The 24231-nt window shown below is 41.4% G+C and overlaps 1 protein-coding gene across 2 annotated transcripts in view; it reads right to left on the reverse strand.

Annotated features, from left to right (window-relative positions):
- Positions 1-24231, reverse strand: part of TOR3A (torsin family 3 member A) — a 37848-nt gene continuing 13617 nt past the window's right edge. For both annotated transcript variants that reach the window (XM_019952246.3, XM_019952245.3), the window contains 2 exons: positions 1473-1597; positions 1-884 (listed from right to left, as the gene is read on the reverse strand). In XM_019952246.3, the coding sequence (XP_019807805.1) occupies positions 634-884; positions 1473-1597 (376 nt within the window). In that variant the 3' untranslated portion in view covers positions 1-633. The remainder of the gene's footprint in view (positions 885-1472; positions 1598-24231) is intronic.

Consider the following 24231-nt stretch of genomic DNA (forward strand, 5'->3'; position numbering starts at 1 on the left):
TTTTAGAAAAATACAAAATTTTAATCTTTACATATGATAAAATCAGGTCAAGGTCCCTAACTAACTTAAAAAAAATAATTTTAATTGATTTAAATCTGCAGAGCAGAACAAGGCTTAGCCTACACTGACCTGATTTAAAAAAAAAAAAAATCTTCCTCTGCACTTTTTCCTTCAGCCTGAGGCTCTTTCCTGATCTCACAGATAGAAGCTGATCAGCTTCCCTCTGGGAATAACAACTTGAAAGCTAACCCACCCAGTTCCTGCCACTGGTAAGCAGAAGTTAATTTTTCCCTTCTCTGTCGCTGAGGATACTGCAGCCTCAGGCCCAACCCCCAAGTCCAGGCATCTGCAGGCAGGAGCTGATATGCTAATAAATCCTTGGGATTTATCTCCCACATGACTTTCTCCAACCAGCTGGCTCACATTTTGGAATGTGGCTCTGTAAGGCACCAAGTGATTTTAAGAATTGGCTCTGTCTCTGATTTAAGGCCTCCCTTTTACACACCACTTGTGCTTGTGGCTGCTGGATGCTAGCCTGCCCCTCCAACCCGTTACGTCCTGGACAGTGTGCTGACAGGCCCCAGGATCCTATTAGTGGAAGGAAGGCAGCTTTGGGAAGTTGTCGTCTAGCTCTCAAGGCATGAAATAGTTAATTCTCTGGGAAACAGATTTGCATCCCTGAGAAGAGAAGAGTTGTTCCTCCTTGGGGACGTACACCATCATCTTGGCGATTTCATCTAGTGCCTCTTCCGTATACAGGAGCTCCTGGCTCAGGAAAGCATCACGTGCACACAGCCTCACGTGACGGTACTCCAGTGGCAGGAAGGGGATGAAGAAGTCAATCAGGTTTTCCTTCACAAGACAGCTGTGTCCAAAGCCACTGTCTAAAATCAAGAGCAAAGTTACATGGAGTCTGACCTGGGGCTGAACCCAACTGGAATTATGAGGTGTCCCCCACCCTTAGGCCTGGGCAAGGTTTGTTCTTATATGCCAACTCCAGGAGGGCTGTCTGAACTTTATGTCAAGAACTATGCAACTGTGTCTTCCTTTAGGGAAACAGGGCCATGATTAACTGGATGTGTGAGAGGGGGAGAGGGGCTATGCCTGCCAGGTTATGGTTTCATTGGATGGCAGAAAGCAGAAGGTGGAGTGACCCTACCTATCCAACTGGAGGCTGAGCCACTGAGGCTCTCACAGTGAGACTTTCTTCCTCAGGGTCTGCATACTCCATAGACCACTGCCTGTATGGCCACGGCCAACTACTCCCTTACAAAGGACTTTCAGAAAAGGACTTCAGCTTTCTTGGCACTTTTCTAGTGCCTATCTGAAGTTGACAACGAGATGATTATATGACGCATCCTCTGTGATCCTGAATGCCCTATCTCATGAGTACACCTTCTAGTACATACGCATCACCCTCCTCCTCCGCTCTCAACAGAGGCTTATTTTCTGCAAGGCTGGGAGTCACTTACCTGTGGCTTCCACAATCCCAGCCTGGAGTTGGGGCTCCAAGTGCTCCATCCCAATTTCTTCCCGGGACCACCCAGCCTTAAGCAGGTTCAGGACTACCTCATTGATGATATTGCCCGCAAGGTTACTGAAAGAGACAAGCCCGGTTAACAGATTCTGTTGTTGATTTTTTTAAATTGAAGTAGAGTTGATTTACAATATTGGGTTAGTTTCAGATGAACAACAAAGTGATTTAGTTTTATATATATTTTTTCAGATTATTTTCCATTATAGGTGATTACAATATTGTTGGGAAAATTTTCCATTATAGGTGATTATAATATTGTTGTTGGGAATATCGTTCCCTCTGTTATACAGTAAATCCTTGTTGCTTATCTATTTTATATAGTATCTGTAAATCCCATACCCCTAATTTATCACCCCCCCCATTCCCCTTTGGTAACCAGAACTTTGTTTTCTACGTTTGTGGATCTATTTATGTTTTGTATATAGATTCATTTGTATTATTTTTTAGGTCCCATATATAAGTGATATCACATAATATTTGTCTTTTTCTGACTTACTTCACTTAGTATGATATTCTCTAGGTCCATCCAGCAAAGGCAATATTTCTTTATTATGGCAGGTTAACATTCCATATTGTGTGTGTGTGTGTATACCACATCTTCTTAAACAAATCGTCTGTTGATAGGCATTTGGGTTGTTTCCATGTCTTGGCTATTGTAGAGTGCTGCTATGAAAACTGGATGTTAAAGAACAGCACACTAGTGCTGCTAAAGAACACTGCATGTATCTTTTCAAATTAGAATTTTTATCATTTCTGGATATATGCTTAGGAGTGGGATTGCTGGATCACATGGTAGCTCTATTTTTAGTTTTCTGAGGAACCTCCACAGTTTTCCATAGTGGCTGCACCAATTTACATTCCCACCAACAGTGCAGGAATGTTCCCTTTTCTCTACACCCTCTCCAGCATTTATTATTTGTAGACTTTTAGATGATAGCCATTCTGACCAGTGTGAGGTGATACCTCATTGTGGTTTTTTTTTTTTTAATTTATTTTTGGCTGCGTTGGGTCTTCGTTGCTGCATGCGGGCTTTCTCTAGTTGCGGCGAGCGGGGGCTACTCTTCATTGTGGTGCACGGGCTTCTCATTGCAGTGGCTTCTGTTGTTGTGGAGCATGGGCTCTAGGCCTGTGGGCTGATCAGTAGTTGTGGCGCACGGGCTTAGTCACTCTGCGGCATGTGGGATCTTCCCGGACCAGGGATCGAACCCGTGTCCCCTGCATTGGCAGGTGGGTTCTTAACCACTGAGCCACCTCATTGCTTGGAATTGTGAGGGGACAAGGGAAGTCCCCTCATTGTGGTTATGATTTACATTTCTCTAATAATAATTAGCAGTGTTGAGCATCTTTGGATGTGCCTGTTGGCCATCTGTATGTCTTTGGAGAAATGTCTATTTAGGTCTTCTGACCATTTTTTGATTTTTTTTTTTTTGGATATTGAGTTGTATGAGCTGTCTGTATCTTCCGGAAATTAAGCCCTTGTTGGTTGCATTACAAATATATTCTCCCATTCCGTAGCAGGTTGTCTTTTCGTTTTGTTGATGGGTTCCTTTGCTGTGCAAAAGCTTTTAAGTTTGATTAGGTCTATTTGTTTATTTTTGCTTTTATTTCTTTTGCCTTGGGAGACTGATCCAAGAAAATATTGCCACAACTTATGTCAGAAAATGTTTTGTCTATGTTCTCTTCAAGGAGTTTTATGGTGTCATGTCTTAGATTTCATTATTTTTTATTTGGCTTCCAAATGGATAAGCTGACCACTGAGCTAGATTTTACCTGAGGCCATGAGCCCCCAGCTAGAGAGGCTGGGGGGTTCCCTGCTCAAGTTCAGCTGCTCACCCAGACTTCCCCTGGCATCTATAGCTGGGGAAGCTGCTTATGACGACACTCTTCTACTTCCTGAAGCTGTGGCCCGACTCCTCCTCCTGCAGGAAGGCCTGCCAGGCAGGTCATCTGTGTACACGCAAGACCACAGTTGCATCAGCTGAGGCAAGACCTGCCCACTGCCAAGGGATTGCCCAATCCTGCATTCCTCACAGGAGGCAAAGGTGGGTTTACCTTTCCATGGGCTGCAGGACAGGCATCCAGGGTGAAAGGGAGAGGAAGAGGATTCACTTGCTCAGCCCCAGGGGCACAGACTCCAATGCCTTCCCCATTTCTGCCCAGAAAGCCACCTGACACTAAGTTTCTTGAGAGCATAAGCTTAGCCTGTTTGTGGTAACCCAGTGCCTAGCACCTATCAGGCGCTCAATAGTTATTAAATGTTTACTGAATAAATGGACATCTCTGCATGTTTATCTACACTATCTCCACCTCCCTTCTGAATTTCTTCCTCCACGTTACAGGCTTTATCTCACCCACCAATACATAACCTGGGCCCCTTTTCTATTCCAACCCCACCCCTAGTCTTCAGCTCCTCAGGCACCAACAATTACACCTTTAAACAGATGTTGCCTTCCCGGAACACTTCAATTCCCTTGCACAGCTTCCCAGGTTGCCTGCTGACTGGGAGGTCTGAAGGGATCAAGGGACAGAAGGCACCTCTAGAAACGAACTCTCTCCCCTGGCTCCGGGACAGGACGACATGAAATCTCACCACAGAGGAAAGAGGCTCAAAGACCTCTCCAGAACTGTGATCACAAAACCCAGCCTTAATTGCTAAGTCTTCCCTGAAGAACAGATACAAACTTGACTCTCTCTGAACCTTAGTTTCCTAATTTGTAAGATGAGAGCCTTGAAGCAGACAATTTAAGAAGCCCTCCTTAGGTCACCTTGGATTCAGTGGTCAGTCAAAAAATAGACACTTCTGTGAGCACCTGCTGTGTGCTGGGGTACAAGGCCTTTGATTCCATGAGTAACTGACATTTGTATAGTTCTCTGCATTTTTCAAAGCCCTTTCTATCCATTCTTTTTCTGACAGCAGCCCAAAGAGAACAGGCATTAATTACCCTCTTCACTTTACAGCTTCAACGGCAGAGGCCAGTAGCTCTGATCCCCAGAGTTCCACTGTGCCTGTCCTGCCCCGTGACTCCATTCCCAGAGCCTTCTGTACTTGGTAGAAATGGGCAAAAGTAGTCAATGTTAGTAGTTAGTTAGTCAATGTTACTAACTACTAACCAAGTAGTTAGTACTTGGCCAGGGGCCCCAAATTCCTCAGGCCCAGATGAAGGACTGGCTGAGTGCTGGGGCAACTCTAGCCATAGCCCCGCTCCCCACTACACCCCCTGCTTCAGCTGCCACCTCCTCCTTTCCGCCATCCGACACCACCACTTTGCAGGGGGGCCAGCAGAGCCGCTAGGACTTCACTTCAAATAGCAGGTTTAGGATTTTTTTCAGGATTAAACCACTGGATTTGTTTACACCATCAATTTGAATCAGCTGTGCTTTTCTTTTAAATATAAGAGTCCTCACCACACAGGTAAGGTTATTGTAGAAATCAAGTCCAGAGACACCATCTATCTTCCCCCACCTATCACTAGACTAGCTGAAAACTTTGGGGTTTAGAGGTGCTGCTTTCTGGCTGCCCGAGGCAGGGGTGCAAGGTGCTGCACCGCACTGACAGCCTGGCTGGCCCACGGTCTCCAGACAGTCCACCCAGGCCTGTTGGGGACCACTGGCTCTCACAGGCCGGTCCCACACCGGGGCCACTGGAACTGGAAGCCATGTCCTTGCCTCTCAGTCACCAGTGTGCATCTTCCTCCCTAGGGGCTCAAAGGCTCCTTCAGGGCCAGTGCAGCCTCTGCATCCCCTGCCACAGTAGGCCCAAAGGGTAGCTTGTCCACAGTGGCTCTCTTCCTGGCCCTGCCTCCACTCTGCCAGTGTCTGCTCATCAGGACCCCGTGGCCTCAGACAGTGCACAGACGCCGGGTCACTAGGGGGAAAGGGCAGGTGGTGGGACAGGGGCACTGCCAGCAGGTCAATGACCAAAATACTACAAACGCAAATATTTGCCTAGAGATAGCAGGGTCACCTGGGTCGCATTAGGAAATCCTGGCAACAGCAAGGGTGAGGTTTTCCAAGCTGAGAACTGGTAGGGAAGTCAGTGCCCTGGCACCTCGAGCCAAGCTGGGGAAAGGTCGGCCACAGCCACAAGGCAGAAGCAGGCTTGGCCTGGTAGGAGGAAGGAGGGAGGAAGGAGCCAGGCAGTGGAGGGGGGAAGAAGCCACGCACGAAGTCAAAGGATCCCTGCAATAGAAAGGGCGTCCTGAGGTAGCTGGGCACTAGGCTTCCTTCTGTTCTGAGAAAAGGACTCTGCCTGCAGGAATGGTTCCAGGGGTCGCCTGCCCCCACCGCCTGCCAGGGCTTGGGTGGAGAAGCCTTGGTGAACCAAGGTGATTCCTTATTTTGCTGCCTCTGCATTTTGGAGCCCCTACCTAATTCACTGCAACAGGAAGAGATCTGCACTTCTGGGCTACCTCAGAAGGTGATACGTAGTATCACAGAATTTACTGTCCTTGCCTCCTAATTCTGATCACTCAAGTCATATCAGAAAGTCTTTCTCTGCTTTTCTCTGAAAATCACCTTTGGGGGCTCCCAAAGGCCCTCCTTTGCAATGCATTGTAGCGTCCTGTCAGCCTTATTTACAGACCAGGAAGGACTTGCCACTAACACACCAAAATCCCAACCCAGCAACAGTTTAAACTGGTTCCACCTTGTCTTGTGGGTCCACAGTGAACCAAGATCTGCCCTCCACAGCTCACTCCTTCACACATTCCAAGCCTGGATGAAAAACCAGACTCCTTACTTCTCCTCACAGGGTGTACCCTAAAGCTGGGGGAAATCCCCTAGCAAGCATGTACTGGCCTGCAGGAGGCGGGTGACAGTGGGGAGGAGTGGTTTGGCTTCCACTGAGTGCAAGAAGCTGCTTGTGAAGCATTCAGGTTGGGCCAACAGGGACCCAAACTTGACTGCTAACAGACCTTAGGCAGGACTTTCTGTTGGAGCTGCCATAAAAAGATAGGATTGGACAGCTTGATTTCAAAATTAACTTTTTGCAAGCCATTTCTAGAGCCTGTGGCACACAGTAAGAGGGAACTCCTAGTGTGTACATTTCCAACTATATTACAAACTTTAGCAATCAAAGCAGTATGGTACTGGCATACAAACAGACACACAGATAAATGTAACAGAATAGACTCTGGAAATAAATCCATACATATATGGTTAATTAATTTACGACAGAGCTATAAGTACGCAATGGGGAAAGGACAGTCTCTTCAATAAATGGTACCGGGAAGCTACATGCAAAAGAATGAACTTAACCGCAAAAAAATGCTGGAACTGACCAAACAAGATATCCTACAACCAAAGACAAAGAAGAAGCCACAATAAGACAGTAGGAGGGGCATAACTGTGATAAAATCAAATCCCATACCTGCTGGGTAGGCAACCCACAAACTAGAAAATAATTATATCACAGAAGTTCTCCCACAGGAGTGAAAGTTCTGAGCCTCACGTCAGGCTCCCCAACCTGGGGGTCTGGCAACAGGAGGAGGAGCCCCAAGAGAATCTGGCTTTGAAGGCCAGTGGGGTGTGAGCACAGGAATTTCACAGGACTAGGGGAAACAGAAACTCCACTCTTGGAGGGTGCACACAACGTCTCATGTGCATCAGGACCCAGGGAAAAAAGCAGTGACCTCCTAAGAGCCTAGACAAGACCTACTTGCTGGTATTGGAGGCTCTCCTGTGGAGGCAGGGGGCAGCTGTGGCTCATTGTGGAGACAAAGACAATGGTGGCAGTAGTTCTGGGGAGTGCTCATTGGTGTGAGCCCTGCTGGAGGCTGCTATTTTCTCACCAAGACCTGGTCCCACAACAGCCTTCAGGCTCCAGTGCTGGGAACTCAGGCCGAACAGGGCAGAAACACAGCCACACCCATCAACAGACAGGGTGCTTAAAGTCTTCCTGAGCATACAGCTACCTGCCAAACATACCCCTTGACATGGCCCTGCCCACCAGAGGGACAAGACCCAGCTCAACTGCAATCACAAAAAGTTATACAAAATGAAAAGGCAGAGGAATGTGTCCCAGATGAAGAAAACAAGATAAAACCCCAGAAGAACAACTGAATGAAGTGGATAGGCAATCTACCTGAAAAAGAATTCAGAGTAATGACAGTAAAGATGATCCAAGATCTCAGAAAAAGAATGGAAGCACAGATCTAGAAGATAACAAGAAATGTTTGTAACAAAGACCTAGAAGAACTAAAGAATAAGCAGACAGGGCTTCCCTGGTGGCGCAGTGGTTGAGAGTCTGCCTGCCAATGCAGGGGACACAGGTTCGAGCCCTGGTCTGGGAAGATCCCACATACCGCGGAGCAACTAGGCCCGTGAGCCACAACTACTGAGCCTGCACGTCTGGAGCCCGTGCTCCACAATAAGAGAGGCCGTGATAGTGAGAGGCCCACGCACCACAATGAAGAGTGGCCCCGCTTGCCGCAGCTAGAGAAAGCCCTCGCACAGAAACGACCCAACACAGCCAAAAATAAATAAATTAGTAAATTAAATAAAGAAAAAATCTGTTAAAAGGTGAGGAAGGCAATCCTCATAAAAGTAAAAAAAAAAAAGACAGATGAATACGTAACTGAAATAAAAAATACACTACAAGGAATCAATAGCAGAATAACTAAGGCAGAAGAACGGATAAGTGAGCTGGAAGACAGAATGGTGGGAATCACTGCCATGGAACAGAATAAGGAAAAAAGAATGAAAAGAAAAGAGGACAGTCTAGGATACCTCTGGGACAACATTAAATGCAACAACATTCACGTTATAGGAGTCCCAGAAGGAGAGAGAGAGAGGACCTGAGAAAATATCTGAAGAGAGAATAGCTGAAAAATTCCCTAACATGGGAAAGAAACAGTCACCCAAGTCCAGGAAGCACAGAGTCCCAGGCAGGATAAATACAAGGAGGAACATGCCAAGACACACAGTAATTAAACTGACAAAAATTAAAGACAAAGAAAAAATACTAAAAGCAACAAGAGAAAAACAACAAATGACACACGAGGGAATTCCCATAAGGTTATCAGCTGATTTCTCAGCAGAAACTCTGCAGGCCAGAAGGGAGTGGCATGATGTATTTAAAGTGAAGAAAGGGAAGAACCTACAACCAAGAATACTCTACCCAGCAAGGCTCTCATTCAGATTCAAGAGAGAAATCAAAAGTTTTACAAACGAGCAAAAGCTAAGAGAATTCAGCACCACCAGACCAGCTTTGCAGCTTCTCTAGGCAGAAAAGAAAAGGCCACAACTAGAAACAAGAAAATTATGAATGGAAAAGCTGACTGGAAAAGGTGAACATACAGTAAAGGTAGGAAATCACCCACACACAAATATGATATCGAAACCAGCAATCATGAGAAAAGGTGAGTACAAATGCAGGATACTGGAAATGCATTTGAAATTAAAAGACCAGCAACTTAAAACAATCTTGTTTATATATAGACTGTTATATCAAAACCTCATGGTAACCGCAAACTGAAAATCTACAATAGATACACAAAAGAAAAAGGAATCCAAAAACAACACTAATGTTAGTCATCAAATCACAAGAGAACAAGAGGAAAGGAAAGAAAAAAGACCTACAAAACGAATCCAGAACAATTAACAAAATGGCAATAAGAACATACATATCAATAATTACCATAGGACTTCCCTGGTGGCGAAGTGGTTAAGAATCCGCCTGCCAATGCAGGGGACACGAGTTCGAACCCTGGTCCAGGAAGATCCCACATGCCATGGAGCAGCTAAGCCTGTGTGCCACAACTACTGAGCCTGTGCTCTAGAGCCTGCGAGCCACAACTACAGAGTCTACGTGCTACAACTACTGAAGCCCGTGCGCCTAGGGCCTGTGCTCCACAAGAGAAGCCACCGCAATGAGAAGCCCGCGTACCACGATGAAGAGTAGCCCCCACTCGCCACAGCTAGAGAAAGCCTGAGCACAGCAACAAAGACCCAACATAGCCAAAAATAAAAAATAAATAAATTTATTAAAAGGATTACCTTAAATGTAAATGGATTAAATGCTCCAACCGAAGTACAGAGACTGGCTGAATGGATACAAAAACAAGACCTGTATATACGCTGTGTGTAAGAGACCCACTTCAGACCTAGAGACACATGCAGACTGAAAGTGAGGGGATGGAATAAGGTATTTCATGTAAATGTAAATCAAAAGAAAGCTGGAGGAGCAATACTCATATCAGACAAAATAGACTTTAAAATAAAGACTGTTATAAGAGACAAAGAAAGAAACTACATAATGATCAAGGGATCAATCCAAGAAGATAAAACAATTATAAATATATATGCAACTATATATTTGAGCACCTAGATACACAAAAGGAGCACCTCAATATATAAGGCAAATACTAAGAGCCATGAGAGGAGAAACTGACAGTAACACAGAAGAGTGGGGACTTTAACACCCCATTTTCATCAATGGACAGATCATCCAGACAAAATCAATAAAGAAACATAGGCCTTAAATGATACATTAGACCAGGTGGACTTACTTGATATTTATAGAGCAATCCATCCAAAAACAGAAGAATACACATTTTTCTCAAGTGCACATGGAACATTCTCCAGGATTGATCACATGCTGGGCCACAAAGCAACCCTCGGTAAATTTAAGAAAACTGAAATAATATCAAGCATCTTTTCCAACCACAACACTGAGGTTAGAACTCTACAGGAAGAAAATGGTAAAAACACAAACACGTGGAGGCTAAACAGTATGCTATTAAACGACCAGTGGATCACTGAAGAAATCAAAGGGGAAATAAAAAAATACCTAGAGAAAAATGAAAATGAAAGTACGATGATCCAAAACCTAGGGGAGGCAGAAAAAGCAGTTCTAAGAGGGAAGTTTATAGCAGTACAATCTTACCTCAGGAAACAAGAAAAATCTCAAACAACCTAACTTTATACCTAAAGCACTAGAGAAAGAAGAACAAAACCCAAAGTTAGTGGAATGAAATAAATCATAAAGATCAGAGCAGAAGTAAATGAAAGACAAAGAAAACAATAGAAAAGATCAATGAAACTAAAAGCTGGTTCTTAGAAAAGATAAACAAAATTGATAAACCTTTAGCTAGACTCATCAAGAAAAAAAGGGAGAGGGCTCAAATCAATGAAATTAGAAATGAAAAAGAGAAGTTGCAACAGACAACAGAGAAATACAAAGGATCATAAGAGACTACTACGAATAACTATATGCCAATAAAATGGAAAACTTAGAAGAAATAGGCAAATTCTTAGAAAGGTACAATCTCCCAAGACTGACCCAGGAAGAAACAGAAAATATGAACACATCAATCACAAGTACTGAAATTGAAACTGTGATTAAAAAACTCCCAACAAGCAAAAGTCCAGAACCAGATGGCTTCACAGACGAATTCTATCAAACATTTAGAGAAGAGTTAACACCTATCTTTCTGAAACTATTCCAAAACAATTGCAGAGGAACGAACACTCCTAAATTCATTGTGAGGCCCCACCACTCTGATAGGAAAACCAGACAAAGATACCACAAAAAAAGAAAGTTACAGGCCAATATCACTGTTAAACATAGAAACAAAAATCCTCAACAAAATACTAGCAAACTGAACCCAACAATACATTAAGAGGATCATATACCATGATCAAGTGGGATTTACCCTAGGGATGCAAGGATTTTTCAACATCTGCAAATCAAAAAATTCTTCAACAAATTGAATTATAAAAACCATATGATCATCTTGAAGATGGCAGAGTAGGACGTGTGCTCACTCCCTCTTGGAAGAACACCAGAATCACAATTAAATGCTGAACAATCATTGACACGAAGACACTGGAACTCACCAAAAAAGATATCCCATAAGCAAAGACAAAGGAGAAGCCACAATGAGAAGGTAGGAAGGGCGCAATCACGATAAAATCAACTCCCTTAACCGCTGGATGGGTGACTCACAAATGGGAGATCAATTACACCACAGAAGTCCACCCACTGGAGTGAAGGTTCTGAGCCCCACGTCAACCTGGGGGTCCAGCAACAGGAGGAGGAATTCCCAGAGAATCAGACTTTCAAGACTAGCGAGGTTTGATTGCAGGACTTTGAAAGGACTGGGGGAAACAGAGACTCCATTCTTGGAGGGCACACACAAAGCAGTGTGCACATCAGGACCCAAGGGAAGGAGCAGTGACTCCATAGGAAACTGAACCAGACCTACCTGCATGTTGGAGGGTCTCCTGCAGAGGCAGGGGCCAGCTGTGGCTCACTGCAGGGACAAGGACACTGGCAGCAGAAGTTCTGGGAAGTACTCCTTGGAGTCCACCAAAGAGTCCACCATTAGCCCCACCAAAGAGGCCATAGGCTCCAGTGCTGGGTTGCCTCGGCCCAAACAACCAACAGGGAGGGAACTCAGCCCCACCCATCAGCACACAAGCGGATTAAAATTTTACTGAGCTCTGCCCACCAGAGTAACATCCAGCTCTACCCATCACCAGTCCCTCCCATTAGGAAGCTTGTACAAGCCTCTTAGATAGCCTCATCTACCAGAGAGCTGACAGCAGAAGCAAGAAGAACTACAATCCTGCAGCCTGTAGAACGAAAACCACATTCACAGAAAGACAAAATGAAAATGCAGAGGACTATGTACCAGATGAAGGAACAAGATAAAACCCCAGAAAAACAACTAAACCAAGTGGACATAGGCAACCTTCCAGAAAAAGAATTCAGAATAATGATAGTGAAAATGATCCAGGATCTCGGAAAAAGAATGGAGACAAAGATCAAGAAGATGCAAGAAATGTTTAACAAAGACCTAGAAGAATTAAAGAACAAATAAACAGAGAAGAACAATACAATAACTGAAATGAAAAATACACTAGAAGGAATCAATAGCAGAATAGAAGAATGGATAAGGGACCTGGAAGACAGAATAGTGGAATTCACTGCTGTGGAACAGAATAAAGAAAAAGAATGAAAAGAAATGACAACCTAAGAGACCTATGGGACAACATTAAATGCAACAACGTTCGCATTATAGGGGTCCCAGAGGACAAAAGAGAAAGGACCGGAAAAAATATTTGAAGAGATTATAGTCGAAAACTTTCCTAACATGGGAGAGGAAACAGTAAACCAAGTCCAGGAACACAGAGAGTCCCAGGCAGGATAAACCCAAGGAGAAACATGCTGAGACACATAGTAATCAAATTGACAAAAATTAAAGACAAAGAAAAATTATTAAAAGCAACAAGGGAAAAATGACAAATAATGTACAAAGGAACTCCCATAAGGTTAACAGCTGACTTCTTATCAGAAACTCAACAAGCCAGAAGGGAGTGGCATGATATATTTAAAGTGATGAAAGGGAAGAACCTACAACCAAGATTACTCTACCCGGCAAGGATCTCAATCAGGTTCGATGGAGAAATCAGAAGTTTTACAGACAAGCAAAAGCTAAGAGAATTCAGCACCTCCAAACCAGCTCTACAACAAATGCTAGAGGAACTTCTCAAAGTGGGAAACACAGAGAAGAAAAAGACCTACAAAAACAAACCAGAGCAATTAAGAAAATGGTAAGAGGAACATACATATCGATAATTACCTTAAATGTGAATGGATTACATACTCCAACCAAAAGACACAGGCTTGCCAAATGGATACAAAAACAAGACCCATATATGCTGTCTACAAGAGACCCACTTCAGACCTCGGGACACATACAGACTGAAAGTGAGGGGATGGAAAAAGATATTCCATGCAAATGGAAATCAAAAGAAAGCTGGAGTAGCAATACTCATAACAGTTAAAATAGACTTTAAAATAAAGAATGTTACAAGAGACAAGGAAGGACACTACATAATGATCAAGGGTTCAATCCAAGAAGATAGAACAATTATAAATATATATGAACCAAACAGAGGAGCACCTCAATAAATAAGGCAATGGCTAAGAACTATAACAGAGAAAATCGAGAGTAACACAATAATAATGGGGGACTTTATTGCTTCACACCAATGGACAGATCATCCAGACAGAAAATTAATAAGGAAACACAAGCTTTAAATGAGACAACAGACCAGATAGATTTAATTGATGTTTATAGGACATTCCATCAGAAAACAGCAGATTACACTTTCTTCTCAAGTGCACATGGAACATTCTCCAGGATAGATCACGTCTTGGGGCACAAATCAAGCCTCAGTAAATTTAAGAAAATTGAAATCATACCAAGTGTCTTTTCTGATCACAACGCTATGAGATTAGAAATAAATTACAGGGAAAAAAACGTAAAAAACAAACACATGGAGGCTAAACAATACATTACTAAATAACCAAGAGATCACTGAACAAATCAAAGAGGAAATCAAAAAATTCCTAGAGACAAATGACAATGAAAACACAATGATCCACAACCTACGGATGCAGCAAAAGCAGTTCTAAGAGGGAAGTTTATAGCAATACAAGCCTACCTCAAGAAACAAGAAAAATCTCAAACAATCTAACCTTACACCTAAAGGAACTAGATAAAGAAGAACAATCAAAACCCAAAGTCAGTAGAAGGAAAGAAATCATAAATATCAGAGCAGAAATAAATGAAATAGAAACAATAAATGAAATAGCAAAGATCAATAAAACTAAAAGCTGGTTCTTTGAGAAGATAAACAAAATTGATAAACCTTTAACCAGACTCCAAGAAAAACAGGGAGAGGACTCAAATCAATAAAATTAGAAATGAAAAAGGAGAAGTTACAACAGACACCGCAGAAATACAAAGCATCCTAAGAGACTACTACAAGCAACTCTATGCCAATAAAATAGATAACCTGGAAGAAATGGACAAATTCCTGAAAGGTATAACCTTCCAAGACTGAACCAGGAAGAAACAGAAAATATGAACAGACCAATCACATGTAATGAAATTGAAACTGTGATTAAAAATCTTCCACCAGGGGCTTCCCTGGTGGCGCAGTGGTTGAGTATCTGCCTGCTAATGCAGGGACACGGGTTCGAGCCCTGGTCTGGGAAGATCCCACATGCCGCGGAGCAACTAGGCCTGTGAGCCACAACTACTGAGCCTGCACGTCTGGAGCCTGTGCTCCGCAATAAGAGAGGCCGCGATAGTGAGAGGCCTGTGCACCGTGATGAAGAATGGCCCCCGCTTGCCACAACTAAAGAAAGCCCTCACACAGAAACGAAGACGCAACACAGCAAAAATAAATTAATTAATAAACTCCTAAAAAAAAAAAATTTTCCAATAAACAAAAGTCCAGGACCAGATGGCTTCACAGGTGAATTCTTTCAACCATTTAGAAAAGACCTAACAACCCATCCTTCTCAAACTCCTCCAAAAAATTGCAGAGGAAGGGACACTCCCAAACTCATTCTACGAGGCCACCATCATCCTGATACCAAAACCAGACAAAGATACTACAAAAAAGAAAATTACAGACCAATATCACTGATGAATATAGTTGCAAAAATCCTCAACAAAATACTAGCAAACAGAATCCAACAACACATTAAAAGGATCATACACCATGATAAGTGGGATTTATCCCAGGGATGCAAGGATTCTTCAATATACACAAATCAATCAATGTGATACACCATATTAACCAACTGAAGAATAAAAGCCATATGATCATCTCAATAGAGCAGAAAAAGCTTTTGACAAAATTTAACATCCATTTATGATAAAAACTCTCCAGAAAGGGGGCATAGAGGGAACCTACCTCAACATAATAAAGGCCATATACAACAAACCCACAGCAAACATCATTCTTAGGTGAAAAACTGAAAGCATTTCCTCTAAGATCAGGAACAAGACAAGGATGTCAACTCTTGCCACTATTATTCAACATAGTTTTGGAAGTCCTAGCTACAGCAATCAGAGAAGAAAAATAAAAGGAATCCAAATTGAAAAGAAGCAAAACTGTCACTGTTTGCAGATGACATGGTACTATACATAGAGAATCCTAAAGATGCCACCAGAAAACTACTGGAGCTAATCAATGAATTTGGTAAAGTTGCAGGATACAATATTAATGCACAGAAATAGCTTGCACACCTATACACTAACAACGAAAGATCAGAAAGAGAAATGAAGGAAACAATCCCATTCAACACTGCAACAAAAAGAATAAAATACCTAGGAATAAACCAACCTAGGGAGGTAAAAGACCTGTACTCAGAAAACTGTAAGACACTGATGAAAGAAATCAAAGATGACACAAACAGATGGAAAAATATATCATGTTCTTGGATTGGAAGACTCAATATTGTGAAAATGACTATCCTACCCAAAACAATGTACAGATTCAGTGCAATCCCTATCAAATTACCAGTGGCATTTCTTACGGAACTAGAACAAAACGTCTTTAAATTTGCATGGAGACACAAAAGACCCCAAATAGCCAAAGCAATCTTGAGGGGAAAAAATGGAGCTGGAGGAATCAGACTTTGACTTCAGACTATACGACGAAGCTACAGTAATCAAGACAATATGGTATTGGCACAAAGACAGAAATACAGATCAGTGGAACAGGATAGAAAGCCCAGAGATAAACCCACACACTTATGGTCAACTAATCTATGACAAAGGAGGCAAGGATATACAATGGAGAAAACACAGTCTCTTCAACAAATGGTGCTGGGAAAACTGGACAGCTATATGTAAAAATATGAAATTAGAACACTCCCTAACACCAAACACAAAAATAAACTCAAAATGGATTAAAGACCTAAATGTAAGATTGGACTCCATAAAACTCTCAGAGGAAAACATAGGAATAACACTCTTTGACGTAACTCACAGCAAGATCTTTTTTGACCCATCTCCTAGAGTAATGGAAATAAGAACAAAAATAAACAAATGGGACCTAATGAAACTTAAAAGCTTTTGCACAGCAAAGGAAACTATAAACAAGACGAAAAGGCAACCCTCAGAATGGGAGAAAATATTTGCAAATGAAATCAATGGACAAATGATTAATCTCCAAAATATATGAACAGCTCATGCAGCTCAATATTAAAAAAACAAAAAATCCAAAAATGGGCAGAAGACCTAAATAGACATTTTTTCAAAGAAGACAGACAGATGGCCAAGAGGCACATGAAAAGCTGCTCAACATCACTAATTATTAGAGAAATGCAAATCAAAACTACAATGAGGTATCACCTCACACTAGTTAGAAAAGGCATCATCAGAAATCTACAAACAACAAATGCTGGAGAGGGTGTGGAGAAAAGGGAACCCTCTTGCACTGTTGGTGGGAATGTAAATTGATACAGCCACGGTGGAGAACAGTATGGAGGTTCCTTAAAAAACTAAAAATAGAATTACCATATGACCCAGCAATCCCACTACTGGGCATATACCCAGAGAAAACCATAATTCAAAAAGCCACATGCACCCCGATGTTCACTGCAGCACTATTTACAATAGCCAGGTTATGGAATCAAGCTAAATGCCCATGGGCAGATGAATGGATAAAGAAGATGTGGTACATATATACAATGGAATATTAGCCATAAAAAGGAACGGAACTGGGTCATTTATAGAGATGTGGATGGACCTAGAGACTGTCACACAGAGTGAAGTAAGTCAGAAAGAGAAAAACAAATATTGTATATTAACGCATATATATGGAATCTAGAGAAATGGTACAGATGAACCTGTTTGCAAGGCAGAAACAGAGACATAGAAGTAGAGAACAAACGTACAGACACCAAGGGGGGAAAGCAGTGGCGGGGTGGGGTGGGGTGGTATGAATTGGGAGATTGAGATTGACATATATACACTAATATGTATAAAATAGATAACACGGGGTCTACTCTTCGTTGCAGTGTGCGGTCTTCGCATTGCAGTGGCTTGTCTTGTTGTGGAGCACGGGCTCTAGGTGCTTCAGTAGCTATGGCACATGGGCTCAGTCGTTGTGGCTCGCGGGCTCTAGAGCGCAGGCTCAGTAGTTGTGGCGCACGGGCTTAGTTGCTCCGTGGCATGTGGGATCTTCCCAGACCAGGGCTCGACCCCATGTCCCCTGCATTGTCAGGCGAATTCTTAACCACTGCACCACCAGGGAAGCCCCCTCACTTTTGCCACTTTTATTCAACATAGGTTTTGGAAGTTCTAACCATGGCAATCAGAGAAGAAAAAGATATAAAAAGAAAAGGAATTCAAATTGGAAAAGTAAAACCATCACTGTTTGCAGATTACATGATACGATACACAGAAAATCCTAAAGATGCTACCAGAAAACTACTAGAGCTCATCTGAATTTGGTAAAGTGACAGGATACAAAATTAATACACAGAAGTCTGTTGCATTTCTATACACTAACAACAAAAGATCAGAAAGGGAAATTAAAGAAACAATCCCATTTACCACTGCATCAAAAAGAATAAAATACCGAGGAATAAACCTACTTAAGGAGCCAAAAGACCTGTACTCCAAAAACTGTAAGACCCTGATAAAGAAATCAAAGATGACACAAACATATGTAAAGATATACCATGTTCTTATATTAGAAGGATCAATATTGTCAAAATGACTATACTACCCATGGCAATCTACAGATTCAATGCAACCCCTATTGCATTATTGTACCAATGGCATTTTTCCACAGAAATAGAACAAAAAATGTTATAATTTGTATGGAGACACAGAAGACCCCAAACAGCCAAAGCAATCTTAAGAAAGAATAACAGAACTGGAGGAATCAGGCTCCCTGCCTTCAGACTATACTACAAAGCTACAGTCATCAAAACAGTACGGTACTGGCACAAAAACAAATATAGATCAATGTAACAGGATAGAAAGCCCAGAGATAAACCCATGCACCTAAATGTCCATTAACAGAGGAATGGATAAAGAAGATGTGGTACATATATATAAAGAATGAAATATATATAAATAAAATATATATAAAGAATGAAATAATGGATGGACCTGGAGATTATCATACTAAGTGAAGACAGAGAAAGACAAATATCATATGATAACACTTATATGTGGAATAAAAAAAATGATGCAAATGAACTTATTACAAAACAGAAACAGATTCATAGACTTAGAAAATTTATGGTTACCAAAGGAGAAAGGTGGGGTGGGGAGGATAAACTGGGAGTTTGGGATTGATATATACACACTACTATATTTAAAATAGATAACCAACAAGGACCTATCGTATAGCACAAGGTACTATGCTCAATATTGTGTAATAACCTAAAGGGAAAAGAATTTGAAAAAGAACAGATACATGTATATGTATAATGAATCACTTTGCTGTACACCTGAAACTAACACAAAATAATCAACTATACTCCAAGGAGCCTTAAAGCTCCTTCACTCTATCTACACTAAACACTACACAAGAAAAACTATGATTACTCTTCCCTTCATGACCACTAGCCACAATATGATTTATTTCCACCTTAGCAGAAACTAACCGAGCCCCTTTCGACCTTACAGAAGGAGAATCAGAACTCGTATCTGGCTTTAATGTAGAATATGCAGCAGGCCCTTTCGCCCTATTCTTCCTAGCAGAATATGCTAACATTATCATAATAAATATATTCACAAGTATCTTATTTCTAGGAGCATTCCACGACCCCTACATACCAGAACTATGCACAACAAACCTAATCATCAAATCGCTACTATTAACAATATCCTTCCTATGAATCCGAGCATCCTACCCCCGATTCCGATATGACCAACTAATACACCTCCTCTGAAAAAATTTCCTCCCACTGACACTAGCTCTCTGCATATGACACATCTCACTGCCCATTATAACAGCAGGCATCCCACCCCAAACATAAAATAAGAAATATGTCTGACAAAAGAATTACTTTGATAGAGTAAATAATAGAGGTTTGAGTCCTCTTATTTCTAGAATAATAGGAATCGAACTTACCCTTAAGAATTCAAAATTCTCCGTGCTACCACACTACACCATAATCTATAGTAAGGTCAGCTAAATAAGCTACCGGGCCCATACCCCGGAAATGTTGGTTCATATCCTTCCCATACTAATTAACCCATTCGTCTCTATCACCCTACTAACAACCATCGTCCTAAGCACAACAATTGTAACCATTAGCTCCCATTGACTGTTCGCCTGAATTGGACTAGAAATAAATATGATAGCCATCATTCCTATCATAATAAAAAAACCTAATCCTCGAGCCACAGAAGCCTCAGCCAAATACTTTCTAACACAAGCCACAGCATCCTTATTACTTATACTAGCAATTATTATTAACCTAATACACTCCAGCCAATGAACCATCATAAAATTATTCGACCCAACAGCATCCATTCTAATAACAATAGCTTTAGCCATTAAACTAGGATTATCCCCTTTTCACTTTTGAGTACCAGAAGTTACACAAGGTGTTCCCCTAAGCACAGGACTAATCCTACTTACGTGACAAAAACTCGCACCCATCTCAATCCTTTATCAAATTTCACCATCAATCAATCTACACCTAATAATTACTATATCCTTCCTATCAATTCTAATCGGAGGCTGAGGTGGACTAAACCAAACACAACTCCGAAAAATCATAGCCTATTCATCAATTGCTCACATAGGATGAATAACCGCTGTTTTATTATACAACCCAGCCCTCACCCCACTAAATCTATTAATTTACATTGTAATAACCTTCACCATATTTATACTACTTATTCAAAACTCCACTACCACCACACTACTACTATCCCAAACATGAAATACAATACCTGTTATAACAACCTTTACTATGCTTACCCTACTCTCCATAGGAGGACTTCCTCCACTCACAGGCTTTATACCCAAATGAATGATTATTCAAGAACTAACAAAAAACGACACCCTCATCCTACCCACCCTCATAGCCATCACAGCTCTACTCAACCTATATTTCTATATACGCCTTACCTACTCCACAGCATTAACCCTGTTCCCCTCTACCAACAACATAAAAATAAAATGACAATTCCACTCCACAAAACAAATAACCCTTTTACCAACAGCAATCGTACTATCCACAATACTCCTACCTCTTACACCAGCACTCTTTATCCTACTATAAGGGTTTAGGTTAAATAAGACCAAGAGCCTTCAAAGCCCTAAGCAAGTATAATTTTACTTAACCCCTGCCCAATAAGGATTGCAAGACCATATCTCACATCAATTGAATGCAAATCAAACACTTTAATTAAGCTAAATCCTCACTAGATTGGAGGGATACATCTCCCACGAACTTTAAGTTAACAGCTAAATACCCTAATAAACTGGCTTCAATCTACTCCCACCGCGAGAAAAAAAAGGCGGGAGAAGTCCCGGCAGGATTGAAGCTGCTACTTTGAATTTGCAATTCAAAATGATTATTCACCACAGGACTTGGCAAAAAGAGGACTTTACCCCTGTCTTTAGATTTAGTAGTCTAATGCCTACTCGGCCATTAGATTTAGTAGCCTAATGCCTACTCGGCCATTTTACCTATGTTCATAAACCGATGACTATTCTCTACCAATCACAAAGACATTGGTACTCTGTATTTACTATTTGGCGCCTGGGCAGGAATAGTGGGTACTGGTCTAAGCTTGTTGATTCGTGCTGAATTAGGTCAACCTGGCACACTTATTGGAGACAACCAACTTTATAATGTTCTAGTAACAGCTCACGCCTTCGTAATAATTTTCTTTATGGTTATACCTATCATAATTGGGGGATTTGGAAACTGACTAGTTCCCTTGATAATTGGAGCCCCTGACATAGCATTCCCTCGTCTAAACAACATAAGCTTCTGACTACTTCCCCCTTCCTTTCTACTACTGATAGCATCTTCAATAATTGAAGCCGGCGCAGGAACAGGCTGAACTGTATATCCTCCTCTAGCCGGAAATCTAGCACACGCAGGAGCCTCAGTAGACCTTACTATTTTCTCTCTACATTTAGCCGGTGTATCTTCAATCCTTGGGGCTATTAACTTCATTACAACTATTATTAATATAAAACCACCCGCTATAACCCAATACCAAACACCTCTCTTCGTCTGATCAGTCTTGGTCACAGCAGTCTTACTCTTACTATCACTACCCGTCTTGGCAGCCGGAATTACTATACTATTAACCAATCGAAACCTAAACACAACCTTTTTCGACCCAGCAGGAGGAGGGGACCCAATCCTGTATCAACACCTATTCTGATTTTTTGGCCATCCCGAAGTATATATTCTAATTCTGCCCGGCTTCGGAATAATTTCACATATCGTTACCTATTATTCGGGGAAAAAAGAACCTTTCGGGTATATGGGAATAGTATGAGCTATAGTTTCTATTGGTTTCCTGGGTTTTATTGTATGAGCTCATCATATATTTACAGTTGGAATAGACGTAGATACACGAGCATACTTTACATCAGCCACTATAATTATTGCAATTCCTACAGGAGTAAAAGTCTTCAGCTGACTGGCAACACTTCACGGAGGAAGTATTAAATGATCTCCCGCCCTAATATGAGCTTTAGGCTTTATTTTCTTATTCACAGTAGGAGGTTTAACCGGTATTATCCTGGCTAACTCATCCCTAGACATCATTCTCCACGACACCTATTATGTGGTTGCCCATTTTCACTACGTGCTTTCAATAGGAGCTGTCTTTGCCATTATAGGAGGTTTCGTCCACTGATTTCCACTATTTTCAGGCTATACACTTAACCCAACATGAACAAAAATCCAATTCATAATTATATTCGTAGGTGTAAATATGACATTCTTCCCACAACACCTCCTAGGCCTATCTGGAATACCTCGCCGATACTCCGACTATCCAGATGCCTACACAACATGAAATACCATCTCATCAATAGGCTCCTTTATCTCACTGACAGCAGTCATACTGATAATCTTCATTATCTGAGAAGCATTCGCATCTAAACGGGAAGTATTAGCAGTAGACCTCACCTCCACAAACCTTGAATGACTAAACGGATGTCCTCCACCATACCACACATTTGAGGAACCGGTATATGTCAACCTAAAATATTCAAGAAAGGAAGGAATCGAACCCCCTCTAATCGGTTTCAAGCCAACATCATAACCATTATGTCTTTCTTTATGAGCGAGATATTAGTAAAGTCTTACGTAACTTTGTCAAAGTTCAATCACAAGTGAAAATCCTGTATATCTCCATGGCATACCCCTTCCAACTAGGCTTACAAGATGCAGCATCACCTGTTATAGAAGAACTCCTACAGTTTCATGACCACGCATTAATGATTGTTTTCCTAATTAGCTCCCTAGTCCTCTATATTATTACACTGATACTTACAACCAAATTAACACACACTAGTACAATAGACGCTCAAGAAGTAGAAACTATTTGAACTGTCCTCCCAGCCGTTATCTTAATTATAATCGCCCTACCTTCTCTACGAATTCTCTACATAATAGAAGAAATTAACAATCCCTCCCTTACCTAAAAACAATAGGACATCAATGATATTGAAGCTATGAATATACCGACTATGAAGACCTAAATTTTGACTCATACATGATTCCAACCTCGGACCTAAAACCAGGAGAACTACGATTGCTAGAAGTAGATAATCGAATGGTCCTACCCATACAAATAATATTCCGAATACTAGTTTCCTCAGAAGATGTACTACACTCATGAGCTGTTCCTTCCCTAGGTCTAAAAACAGATGCAATTCCTGGACGCCTAAACCAAACAACCCTAATATCAACACGACCTGGCCTGTTCTATGGACAATGTTCAGAAATCTGTGGCTCAAATCACAGCTTTATGCCAATTGTTCTCGAATTAGTACCCTTAGAGAACTTTGAAAAATGATCTGCATCCATATTATAATTTCATTAAGAAGCTAAACTAGCGTTAACCTTTTAAGTTAAAGATTGAGAGTTATAAACTCCCCTTAATGACATGCCACAACTAGATACATCAACATGACTCCTTACCATTCTCTCTATGATCTTTACCCTCTTCACATTACTTCAACGAAAAATCTCAAAGCATTTTTATTCTCTTTCCCCCAAACCAATGTGCACTAAATTACAAAAACAAACCCCTTGAAATCACACATGAACGAAAATCTATTTGCCCCTTTCATAATCCCGATTATACTAGGTATTCCTATCACTACTCTAATTATTATATTTCCCACCATACTATTTCCAACACCAAATCGATTAATCAATAACCGTATAATCGCTATCCAACAATGACTAACCAAACTCACATCAAAGCAACTGATAGTTACACATAGCCTCAAAGGACAAACCTAATCTCTAATACTTATCTCACTTTTCCTATTCATCGCTTCCACAAACCTCCTTGGAATATTACCCCACTCATTTACACCTACTACTCAACTCTCTATAAATTTAGGCATAGCTATTCCATTATGAGCTGGCACTGTCATTATCGGTTTCCGTAACTAACAAGACAAAAATATCCCTAGCCCACCTTTTACCACTAGGCACACCCACCTTCCTAATCCCTATGTTAGTGATAATCGAAACTATTAGCCTATTTATTCAACCTTTAGCTCTAGCAGTACGGCTAACAGCTAACATTACTGCAGGTCACCTATTACTACACCTAATCGGAAGTGCAACTCTTGCATTAATAAATATTAGTCTATTCACAGCCCTCATCACATTTACCATCCTCACTCTATTAGTCATCCTCGAATTC

The sequence above is a fragment of the Tursiops truncatus genome, chromosome 1 (assembly GCF_011762595.2).
Source record: "Tursiops truncatus isolate mTurTru1 chromosome 1, mTurTru1.mat.Y, whole genome shotgun sequence".
Lineage (NCBI taxonomy): Eukaryota > Metazoa > Chordata > Mammalia > Artiodactyla > Delphinidae > Tursiops > Tursiops truncatus.